Raw genomic sequence first — 12,336 nt, 5'->3', positions numbered from 1 at the left:
GCGCCCTGTACCTTGGAACGGCGCCAAATTGGCCCTTGTAATCTTGAATAGCTTTGCGTTGGTAAGAAGTAATGAGTGTAACTGGAGAATATAAGGTCCGTAGTGTGTTGTGTTTTCCGTGACAATATTTACAGGGAGTCTGGTACGTTTGTTTGTCGACAGTGTCAGTGACGCAGTGTTTTTGGCCTTGAGTCTGTGAACGTCTGTAGGTAGGCAGTCAGTCTCCCAAGCTAGTTATACTGAGCTGAGCAACAGTTCGATCGATCGTTTTGCTTTGTGTGTGTTTGCACATGTCTATAAGCTCTGAGATCACACCGCTTCGAATTTCTACTCCTCTTTCGTGAGCAGTCAGTCAACAACCAATCTTTGAAACCACCGTACTATTCCATTGCAGTCCTCGGATTTGAAGAGGGTATACGTAACTAACTACGCATCTGAGACCCAGCAAGACAGTCACAACAATGGAAATGCAACGTAAACGTGAGTACAGTGCCTATATAATGGAAGGAGCTTCGAGGGGAATTAGAGTAGCTTTTTTAGCTTACATTAGCCTCCCTGTAATGCTGCTTAGTCTGTGTTTATTTTATTCACAGAAAATCGAGCGCCACGTCTGCTTGGAGACTAGGTTCGAACGTTGTGTACAAAGTAGCCCATGTACACAACGCAGTCTTTACAGATTTCGTTAAACGTGTGGTATTTTGAGTTTTTGAACCGCGAAGGGCTGTTTGTTTTAGCACTAAGCAATTCTTGCCATGTTATCCAGTCTCAGTGTTCATGTCTTACAACATGTTTTGAAAAGATGTCTATTTATCATATGGTCTTTTCTACCTGTTTGCTTCTGCAAAGAATGTTATAAAGCAACATATGTTCCTTCAACAGGCACAGAATCTGACTGCAGCATGGATGGTGATGACAGCTCTTCAAAGGAGCCAGCAGGGTTCGTCACAAGAATCTTCAAACAACACTTCTTCCCGTATCTACCATATCGTTACACCAATGATACAAGCTTGGGTTCTGGACTCGTAGCACTCTCTGCAAACATCGAGTTTGCCATACTTCTTGTGATTGCTACAGACTTTGTGGCCAAACTGTGCGTTAGGGCTTATGTCGGGACAGGAGATTGGTACGAGGCTCTACACTTCCCCACATCCCTACTCCTGGTGATCCCAATGCTCGTGACCTTCATGATATCCAACACTATACTAAGCATCTATAAACTGGCCCTTGAGAACAAGACGTTAGAGACAGAACCCACTGGAAGAGGAGTCGACAGTGACGGGAGTGAAGATATCGTTGACAAAACAAAACGGCTGTGTGAGAAGATAACATCAATCAAACAAGTCGCGCTGACGTCACAGGTCATAGTGATGGCCGTGTCGCTGCGGATGAAATGGGACAACATCTTTGTGGATGACGAACTAACTGTAGAGCGGGGATTGTTCATACTGGGAGTCACTGATTTCATTCTAAAGTTTGTCATGTACTGCAAGTATTGGGCTGTATTTGACTTCAAGCGTTTGTGTCGTCGCTTTAATATTTGACACTTTAAAATTAAAAAAATTATTTGCATGATAAAAATTATTTGCATGATAAAATAGCCCATCAAAGCTAGCCATAAACATTTTTACATCTTAATGCAATGCATAAGACGACTACTTCCAGAAATCCACCTGAACAGAAAAGCAAGATATAGATGGTCTTTCTAAAATGATATCAATGAATTGATTTGCTTGGTGACTAGTAGCTGACTACTGAAATTATCAAATAGTACAACAGTCAGAGGATTGATATTGTCCTAAGTCAGATACATACAGAGTAGCTTTAGTTGTATAAGCATATTAAAGTATCGATCAATTCGACTATTTTCATGGTTTTGCCGTAGTGGCTGTACTGGACGTGTTAATCATAACCTGCATACATTTATAGCATAATGTAAATCAAATAACGACATTTCTTTTGTTTTGTGTAATGATGATTAAGGGCACGGTCACATAGGTCGTGCGGTCGTCGTGCGATTTTCAAGCAGGCCATGACAGAACTAAACCACCGACATGGATCCAAAACAGCATTTTGTGTACCAAGACAGTTGAAATTTGCAGGAGACGTACATTTTTGTCCTCCAAAATGGCCCAAGTTAGCGATCGTATGACGATCGCACGACCGATGTGACCACGCCCTCAAAAAAACACACATCACATAAAGAAGTGGAGTGTTTATAATTGTCTTGTGTTGAAGTCATGGTTGAAGTTCAAGATAGCTGTCGTCTACTGCCTCGTAGTTTCCGGTTGGATCTGAATCTTCCCTCGCAAGCGGCACTTGGGGATCTACATACTCCCCGTCGTCGTCACCCCCAGCTATTAAAACAGGAATATGTGTTGTTATAAGTAGCCATACTGTAGTGGAAGAGAGGCTTGTAATGTTTCATTATGCGCGTTGCAGTCCTTGAGAAGAGATATCCAATGCCAGGCACCAAACGTAGTTTTATAGTAACCTCCATACAACAGGCTCTCTGGGTCTTTTTTTTTTCATTTCTGGGGGAGGGGGGCTCATGATACACCTCATGAGGGGGCTTATGCTCGCCATCAAGTTCTTTTTGTACTGGATCGCTTGTGCCGCCGGCCCGACAGCACAAACGAACAAGTTCAAGAAGAAATGGCCAACAACAAAAACAAAGAAAACAAGGCCCAAAGAGCCTGACATGGAGGTTAGCTTTACGGAAGACTTTTTTTCAGAAAGAAAATCTGAGTATATCTTGGAAAAATAACGCAAACTGGCAAAAATGGCGTCTCTTACAAGCCAGAGGAGGTGTGGCCGGGTCTCCATTCGACTCGTGAACCAAGCCTTGGTACTGGGCAGGCCGGAGTTCCTGGTAAGGTCCACTAGACAGGCGACGAACGGACACGCCTTCTGTTGGGACATCGTACTGGACATGGTCATCTCCGGCCTGGTCAGTGCGCGGGAGAGGCAGTGGTAGTAAATGCCCATCATCAGGGTTTTCTTCTGAAAAATTATCAAGTTCACATGCTTTTTGTTTTTTATTAGGTGATAGGATGACATGGTATACATGTAGAAATGGAATCTGAAACTACAATTGATGCTTGACGAACGATGAGAACGATGCTAGGCATTACTGACCTGATGATAGCCCTTGGGAATGGGCTATTCAATACTTATTCAATACTTATGTTATCGAAGTACACCAACAATGTATCATTTTTTACCTTCCAAATCAGCTCGCCTTAAGTTTCTGTTCCCCTTGGCTTTAGAACGACACCACTGTACCAGCTGGCTCGTTATCACCCCAAGCACGAAACCGGCAACTGTCGTCGCTATGGCAACACCCGCTAAAACTGCAGGTCCCACATTAGAAGCAGACACACGGTTCGCTATAGGAAAAGGGTGCACGTGGAAGTGGATGTGAGAAAAATTTCTTACTTGCATCATAATCCGAAGGAAACACAAACAACATTGATCTGGGTTCAGGATATTACGAGTAAAAATTAAATAATGAACAAAACCTCAACAACACACACATAAAAATCGTCAGATACAAAACCACTATCCCACAATAAAACAGAACAAACATTCTTAGTTGTAGTTGTCGTCCCATGATGACAAACAAGACCGAAACAACACGCTCATAACATTTCACGTCAAAAGTGAACACCGTGATCAAAATCACGGTCCAAATGGCGACATCCCTTCCAATCATACACCACTACCCCCGGAAACAAAATGGCGGCGCCCAAGGAGCGAAACCAATACAGGTTTTGCTATCGAAATGTTTGCTTGCTTCGTCCTGGAATCTCGCCGGAAATGAGGCACGGATGAAACACGTTTACGGCTGACAAGTCAATGGCGATGGCTCACTTTTACGTTTAACGTTACATTCTAGACGGCAAATTATAGATACTTTAAAACTTTTAAGACTCTTAACAGAACATGCATCATTCAGATCCTTTCTAACACACATTTTCATGATTTCTTGGCCCTGAATTTGAAACATATCGCCTTTACCTTTAGTGGTTGTCAGTGGCGTTGGTTGTGTAGTTACCGGTATCATGGTGGGTTGTGTTGTTGTCGGAACAGGTATGATGGCGGGCCGCACAGTGGTGGGAAGAGTCTTGAAGTACAAGTCACTGTTACTGGCGTTCACTGGCGTTTCGATCATGGTGTACATGGTACAAGTATTGGAGAAAAGTATTCCACGCAGCCATAGAAAAGCCAGGCAGGAGGTGGAATTCAGGCATGCCCCTGCACATTTGTTTAGGGTAAACAAGGAGGTAAGACTGCCAGTAACAACTGTTGGTGTGACTGTTGGGAACCTTGTTCTCCGGAGTGGCTGGAAACGGTCCACGGGGTCTGAATACAGACACAGGAGGGCAAGGGTGATGAGTAAAAAAAAAAACTTCCTGTCGGAGAATACACACACGACAAAATATTGTTTCTGTTGTGCAAGCTAGCGATCACGATCATGTCACGGTGAAGCAGTGGTAGGCAAAAAGCAGATTTTTGGCAAGATATCAATTTACATATTAACCAGTAATTTGATCTGATAATTTCAATATAAATTTTTAATCCAATCTACTGACGTCCTGGTAGGCACCAACCGTCGAACACCCCGGAAATAAACAACAGCAGTGATCACTCGTATTAAGAATGATTTCCTGTACATGTGTCAGTACGCAAAGTGAAAGAAGTCTCGAGCAGGTTTAGCTTCAATGGTAAACGTTTCACGACCCCATATATACCTTCGCTAAATGCCTTTACAACAGGTGTATTAATGATGAAAGTTGGTCTGTGTCAAGTGGTTAACTCAACTTAGCCAGACTTTGATTTTGTCCCCACAAATCGCATATGTCTACCATGTGATAAGACAAAGGCACAGTCACTTAATGTTGAACCATTCTTACAACCATGAATATGCATTGGTTTGATAGTGAAATGACCTACCGGTAGTTTGGGCTTGACCACTGGAACTCGAGACCAACACCTTGAGTACAAACGCAGCTAACAACAAGACGGTAGGGTTCATTTTCATGTGGCAGGAACGGCAGTCGGGTAGATTTTGTCTGTCATACATGCATCCGGTTAGACGACTGACACGCTCTCAAGGCCAGAGAACCGTGATGGTCTCAACTATCAGTTTTAAGGTGTGGGAGCACCAACAAAAACTTCCGGGGTAGATGCGGAACGAGAAGTAAATCATGATCTACACATTCAAGAAATGTCAGACTCAGAGGGAAACAAGGATAGCAATAGATATACAGAAGAATAGAAAAAGACATACAAAAATACCTTGACACAAATTTTCGTAGTCATTTACAATTTCATTCCAGTTTACTGAACATTTGACAACTCCCTGTAAAACACAAGCAAGGCCCTTGACACGAGCAAGCCTTGTGGATTTTAGGGCTCACTAACAATCAGTCTATCAAACTATCGGGTAGGTCCGGTTGGGTTTACTGAGTACAACATGTATATTGTCTCAACTTCTAAGTCACTGGAATTGATCTGTGAACTCGATCCGGAATCGTGAAATGTAGGTAGGTGAGTAGCAGTTGTGGAAAGAAAGGTCAAGTTTGAAAATGGTTTACCTGGCGTTTTCCTACGGGTCTAGGGCGAGCTTTGTACGTAAGTGCGTTGTAGTGGCTGTAAACAGCATAATTCGAGATGTTGTTGATGGATTTCCATGATATATTTGGTGGATGCGAAGGGGTGGCAAAAAGGAAGGCCAACTTCAATAATGGGCCTCCTAACAGATAGTTATAGTAAAACACACACATCATACATAAGCACTCAGGCATGTGCCTTCACACATGCGCGTGCGGACACACGCACACGCACGCACACACACACACACACACAGATATGCAGGCACGCACACACACACAGCAACATGAAACAATAAGTAGATCTACGCCGAAGGTACCCTTATACATGTGCGCTTCAGGACTTTCCATCGCTTCTCCACGTAAAGACCGTGCAGTTTCATTACGCCACGAGGTAGGTCATTCACGTTGCTATCAAACAGCATGCAAGAGACTCTGCTTTCGGCTTCTAGTACACCATAATTTAAAAAATGTCTGGACTTTCAATAGAACTCAACTATGTTCTAATCAATTGAGAAATTGTTAGTAATAGTGAAGAGTATGCTGTGGGTTGTTAGTGAAGCTACCACAGATTGACAAAGAAAATAAAAGATCTCGTACGTTTATGAAGGTTGGACACTCAGGTTAACATTATTCAAATACAAATCAATGTCTACAACTGGATAAAAAAAGGACAATTACTTCTGGAAGTTTCGGGTGACATCCATCACTCTTCTTCTGCGTCCTTAGAATGACCTGGCAGAAACGATTCAATACAAGTACATCTGATTAAAAGATCTGGTTGGACATGATAGCATCGTGTGCAAATGTCACTCATATGTAAATTGTGTTTATTAAATTCATATGTAAATCAAGTTTAGATTCTAAGCATGGTTGAATTGTGTTTGAAAAGATCTAACACTCCCATGAAATATTTCTACATGAGTTTTTGTGAATGTCTTATTTTAGTCACTAATGGGAATATCCCTGAAATCGGGTATATTCTATTAAATGGGTTATAGCCGTTGGCCATCAATCTTCTTATGGCCTGACCAATGAAAGAGCTGCTTGAAATGTGATTTAATCAGGCTGAAGTACTGAACAAATACGTACCACCGAATTCTTTCTGTAACAACAGGTCACTTCACAGGCGGCCTATATGAAGGAATGAATGAACTTTATTGCACTACATGTGTAAATGGTACAATGTAAGCCAACGGTAATAGATCAATTTATACAATGGCACTACATACTACTATAACTTCATAAAGACCCTGGCTGTACTAAGACTAGAACGTATCATAATCATGTAGTCCCCGCGGTTCAGTGGGGTCGGCGTAAAAGTAATCCAATTAACAACAGGTGAAACCAAACAGGTGATAATTAGTGAAGCGAAGGATGAACAATGAGGTTTTTTTAAACCTGCTTGGTGTGAAGAACACACATACTAAGTACACACGAACACGGGACAGACTCGCACTTCGGAACAAGGGCGAAGGAAGGTTCTCCCATCTTTTTACGGTTACGGAGGACATACTGGAAGACCAAGACTCCTTTAGTGCAGAAACGTCCCACTTACACCCTATATCATTCCGCATAATATGTGAGACGCCTTCAGCGCCGTAGCGGAGGACTACATGATCGAGATAGGGACGGTTTGGGCCATCATCAGACATACGCTTCAAGACGCCTTTGTTCAGAACGCCCGTCGGCTTGTTACTGACCACCGCCATCATTTGAGCCGGTAAGTTGGGAAGCAAGTGGTGTCATTTTGTGTCTAACGTGAGGGTCGTAGCTAAAGTTACTTTCACATGTGTGTCTACAAGCCCGTCAGAACGCAAGGCGGCGACAGGAATTCTACGTATTATATCAAAGGGTAGCCCTGACCAGGACGCTATATTGTATAAAAGTGCTAGTTTAATATAGTATGATGATAGTATAGTCAAGGAGGCTGAAACTTGATATAGTAAATATTAGTATGGCTCTAAGGAGGCATGTTTCATGGCTAATCAAAAAGCTCCTTGATCAAACCTAGATAAGGCCCCCAAATTGTAAACACTCCTTGTCGCGACCATTGTTTTAATTTGCATAACAATATCTAGACAGGTTTGTTGTCAATTTCGACCTTGCCCTTTGACATATTACCTAGAATTCCTGTATATATGTATATATAAATATAAGCCCTTTCACAGACGTTAGAACACATGTACATTAGAACGCGACTATATTTTTGTATACCAGCTACTTACTACCACTCAATACTCACCACACGTATCATTTGTGCTGGTAAGTTTGGAAGCAAGTGGTATGATTTTTACCCTAAACTCTCGTGTGGGCCGTAGCTATAAATAAGTGGTCACACGAATGCGTACATAATATTTCGTATCGGTGGAGTATTGTCATTATTTTGGTTTAGGCTATAGTATGCAGGAAGGAAGTTGTATTTTACCTTACCTTTTACTGTGCAACCTGGTTATCTCCGCCGCAAGCTTTACCTAATAAATGTAAATAAGGAATTTAGATACTAGTATATGCACATTTATGAGACCGATCGCTGAAGATTTTGTCACATAACGCGGCTTTTACATATGAATTCATTGTTTTGTGAAGATACTCGTAAGGTAGACTCCCACTGAACTTGCGGCAATTGTTGCGGCACTGCGGGGTTTGTAGATGACTCAACGAATTTCAGAGATAAAGAACGAATTTTCTTCCATTTTGTGTATTTTGTTGTCTTCTAAGCCATACTTTTGCGTATTATACAATATCTAAATTATTTTAAGAATCGCGAAAATAACAAAACAGTGCCGCACCGGTGCCTCAAGTGCAGTGAGAGTCCACCTGTAGGAATGCAGAATCTGTTCAGTCATTGACAAAAGGCAGCGGACGCCGTCTGGCCATTCAAAAATCCTATCCAATTGCTACAAAGGCGTTTGTATTGTATGTACATGTAACGCAGGGCTCCACTGCAAAGCAATGCAATAGCACTGAGTTGGACCACCCTGGGTAAAGATGACAGAAATGGAAATAAACAATAATAAAAATAAATTGAGTTTATCATTGACTGGGTATCTAAACTTCATCAAAGCCACTTTGTGTTCTTATTTTCATGTGTCGTAAAAGCTGTATAGTTGGCCGTGAAGACATATCCAGCAAAATGCATGCCTTATTTTAGGGTGGATACAGATTTAATTTCGCGGTAGCGGGAAAATGGACTTTTCTCGGTGGTTTTAATTTCGCGGTAGCACCATGCACTGCAGTCTCTTACTGTAATGGACAAATGTTCGCAGTGGTTTTGAATTCGCGGTGAGGCAAACGCCGCGAAAACCGCGAACATTAAACCACCGCGAAAGTGTTTGCATTTACAGTAACAAAGATCTGTCCATAGAAAAGCATGTTAAAATACACTGAAAGAAGGCTTCAGAAATGTGCTAACCCCGATTTCAATCATACAAAATCTTCTCCACCAAAAAGTTACAAGGGTCATCTTAATGACCATTAAAATACAGGGTTTGGATCGGCTGAAGCTCCGAGAAATGTTCGATCTATGATTAGGAAATCTCACATTTGACCCGTTTTCTCTTGATACCGCCCGTATGAACCCACTAAAATCTGTCTTTACGGCAACTCAACTGCTGAACTGAGCAGATGTTGACCATTTAAAGGATTCTAAGTAAAGTTTTTTCTTTCGTTCCTCCAGTCGCCCTTTTCATGAAGGTGTTTGAACGTGACTGGCGCAACATGAAGCTGGTCTGCCTGGAGAACTCCCCTCGGAAAACGAATGTACATCATCTACACGCGTCGTCTGTTACTGCCTCATCCTCCGTTACCTAGCAACCATGGCGGCGAATACGACAGTGGCGCAGCAACACGTCTAGCCTGACTACCATCCTCCGTAGTGACCTCTGGCTCACTACTTTCGTTCGCTGACCACTTGGTTAGCAAGGGAAAGTAGTAAGCCAGCGGTCACTACGGAGGAGGGTACTCAGGCTACAACACGTCATGGCGAGAAAGAAAAAGGTAGGCTTTTTTGTTTTGGTTTGTTGGCCCCCCTTAGAAATCAACTCTTAAGAGTTGTAGGGGCTACCCATCTGTTTTGAAATGGATAGATAAATAGATAATGAGCAGAAAGATAGTGTTAAAGCTATGAGTAAAGGAAAGAAAGAAAGAGAGAGAAAGAAAAAGAGAGAAAGAAAGAAAGAAAAAAAGAACAAGCATGGTGTTTAAAAAACACAGGCGACAAAATGGTTACGATGGATAAAATGTTTGTTTATTTGTTTGTTTTATTAGGGGCAGTGGCACCATTAGTGATTGTACCACTATTTATCCTGGAATCAGTGACAATTCATGTACAATAAACTATTTAAAATCCGGAACGAGCACCAGGTCTACTAAGTCAAACATTCCATTTAACTCATTCTCATTCCATTTAAATCATAACTCAACTCTGTCATGACGTCAGTATTGACTCACGCATGAAGGCAAGTTGAATAATATTTCAACTTAAGCAACAGTAAGTAAATTTCATGGATGACATCCAATGCAGAGTGCAAAAAAAAAAACAAGATGGTTAAAAAAGAAGATGGCGAAATTTATTCAACAGACACTCTAAATGTCGTAACAAGATTTGAAGTAGAAAAACATGGCATCACAACTAACAAGGCATTCAATCCTGTATTAAAAAAAGTGAACTTCTGTAGTCAAAGTGATACTAGTGTGGTACTCTGGTATCACTTGCCAAGCTGGCAACTACAGTTATGACTTCCATATAGGTGGCACTTTTATAACAAGTTTCACAAGCTTCTGTAACTATTAAGTCATGGTTACCTCCCTAGGGTCACGTCCACAAGTCCAAGTACAATTATTAGGCTTCAACACAACATGTTTGCCTATTTGCCATGGGTCTATTTGATCATCCCCGAAGAGGAAAAAATTCTGTTTTTAGCATGATTCTCATGTCTGCAAGAAATATTCTTTGTTAGATCATATAATCTTCATTGTTTACATTGGTTTACTTTAACCATCACTTGCAATGGTGGTGTTCATTATGTCCCCTCTAGGAGAAGATCAAGTAGATCATTTAAAACATCATAACCTTGTCTTCTATCATCACACACAGGGAGGTCCTTACAAGGTTGGGAAGTTCCCGTTTGCAGCCAACAGCAGGGCTAAGTACAGCATACCGGTGACTATGGTCTTCTCTTTCATGTGAAGATGTGCTTTGTTATGGCTTTTACTTTCCCCCTGCTGTTTAACAAAATTAATGCTAAACAACATGTTTGCCTATTTTGGTCTATCTGACTATCCCCGAAGAGGAAAAAAACCTTTCTTTGTTTTTCAGGCAGAAATTAATGAGTGCGCTGATGTCATCCATGAAATTTACGTGCTGTGGCCTGATCCAAGTCCTTGAAGTTGGTATGTACTTGGTCTCTCTGACTCGACTTTTACAAAGACACTGTGGAATTTCTCGAGATCAGCTTTATTAGTCTCATATTTTCGGTGTTGAAGGGGTGACCATGCAGCGTAGCGTAATAACAAAATGAGTTGAGACTAACGGACACTCTCAAGTCGAAGTTAGTGTCTTCCGAGGCCCCAAACATGTATCTCCTTTTTTTGTTTAGAAATTCGGCGCTCCAAGGAATCTCCTTGGGTGCTCGGCTACTCATATAACGTTATGTATCAATGGCATGGCATGAAAGATAAATGATAAATGTCTGACTGTACCCCCCACCCCCCACCCCCCTCTGTGCTTACCTTGCGTGTAGCCATTCACGGTGTCTCGAGAAGCACTAGCCCTTTTACGAGACAGTCAAATCGATTATACAAATATTGAAAAAGAACCAACAGCTCCGAAAAGTCATCTTAGTACAAGGCCGCAGCGTGCATATAGTATTCATCCGAGACCACCCTAGTATATGACACAAGAGTGAAAAAGTAGTGCAACGGAAAATTTTGTAACGCATGAAAACACTTTAATGTGAAAGCCGCCTGCGGGGCATGAACATGACTGCATGGGAGCATAATAAAGCGATTTTAAGATCGTATGAATAGGAGAATGTATTTTTTTTTAGTTAGTCAGCTGCAGTACCTCATGGTCCCGCAGGAAGGCAGGGACGAGAGTTGGCGTTGCGCAGTAGATCGCAGCGTGTTTGTTGCCGAGTTATTCGCGTTTAAAGTTAAGCACCGATTACAGTAACCCAAAATGTGGATTTTTGAAAAGTGTCCGAAATAGGCAAACTATGGTATCATTGGAAAGGTCTCTTGGTGGGGAGTTGAACGCTGCAATCCGTTTTTAGATAGCTCTTTTTGTTGCCGAGTTATTCGCGTTTAAAGTTAAGCACCGATTACAGTAACCCAAAATGTGGATTTTTGAAAAGTGTCCGAAATAGGCAAACTATGGTATCATTGGAAAGGTCTCTTGGTGGGGAGTTGAACGCTGCAATCCGTTTTTAGATAGCTCTTTTTGTTGCCGAGTTATTCGCGTTTAAAGTTAAGCACCGATTACAGTAACCCAAAATGTGGATTTTTGAAAAGTGTCCGAAATAGGCAAACTATGGTATCATTGGAAAGGTCTCTTGGTGGGGAGTTGAACGCTGCAATCCGTTTTTAGATAGCTCTTTTTGTTGCCGAGTTATTCCTGTTCTTAGATAAGTCCCCCTAACCACGACCCAAAATGTGGATTTTTTAAAAGTGTCCGAAATAGGCAAACTATGGTATCATTGGAAAGGTCTCTTGGTGGGGAGTT

At 41.7% G+C, this 12,336-nt stretch overlaps 2 protein-coding genes across 2 annotated transcripts; one reads left to right on the top strand and one right to left on the bottom strand.

The window, feature by feature from the left end:
* Positions 1-378: 378 nt before the first annotated feature.
* LOC118408605 lies at positions 379-2,028 on the top strand. Its single transcript, XM_035809422.1, has 2 exons — positions 379-480; positions 880-2,028. Exons 1-2 carry the CDS (start codon positions 462-464, stop codon positions 1,539-1,541), a joined length of 681 nt encoding a protein of 226 aa, XP_035665315.1. The 5' UTR covers positions 379-461; the 3' UTR covers positions 1,542-2,028.
* Positions 2,029-2,137: 109 nt separating this feature from the next.
* Positions 2,138-5,112, bottom strand: LOC118408584. Its single transcript, XM_035809396.1, has 5 exons — positions 4,954-5,112; positions 4,018-4,362; positions 3,222-3,386; positions 2,794-3,000; positions 2,138-2,354 (listed from the first exon to the last, which is right to left on the bottom strand). The coding sequence occupies exons 1-5, from the start codon at positions 5,081-5,083 to the stop codon at positions 2,236-2,238; spliced, it is 966 nt and encodes a 321-aa protein (XP_035665289.1). The 5' UTR covers positions 5,084-5,112; the 3' UTR covers positions 2,138-2,235.
* Between the last annotated feature and the right edge of the window lie 7,224 nt (positions 5,113-12,336).

Source organism: Branchiostoma floridae, unplaced genomic scaffold (assembly GCF_000003815.2).
Source record: "Branchiostoma floridae strain S238N-H82 unplaced genomic scaffold, Bfl_VNyyK Sc7u5tJ_218, whole genome shotgun sequence".
Taxonomy (NCBI): Eukaryota; Metazoa; Chordata; class Leptocardii; order Amphioxiformes; family Branchiostomatidae; genus Branchiostoma; species Branchiostoma floridae.
Note: the sequence above shows the minus strand (reverse complement) of the source record. Positions and strands in the feature narration are given on the sequence as shown.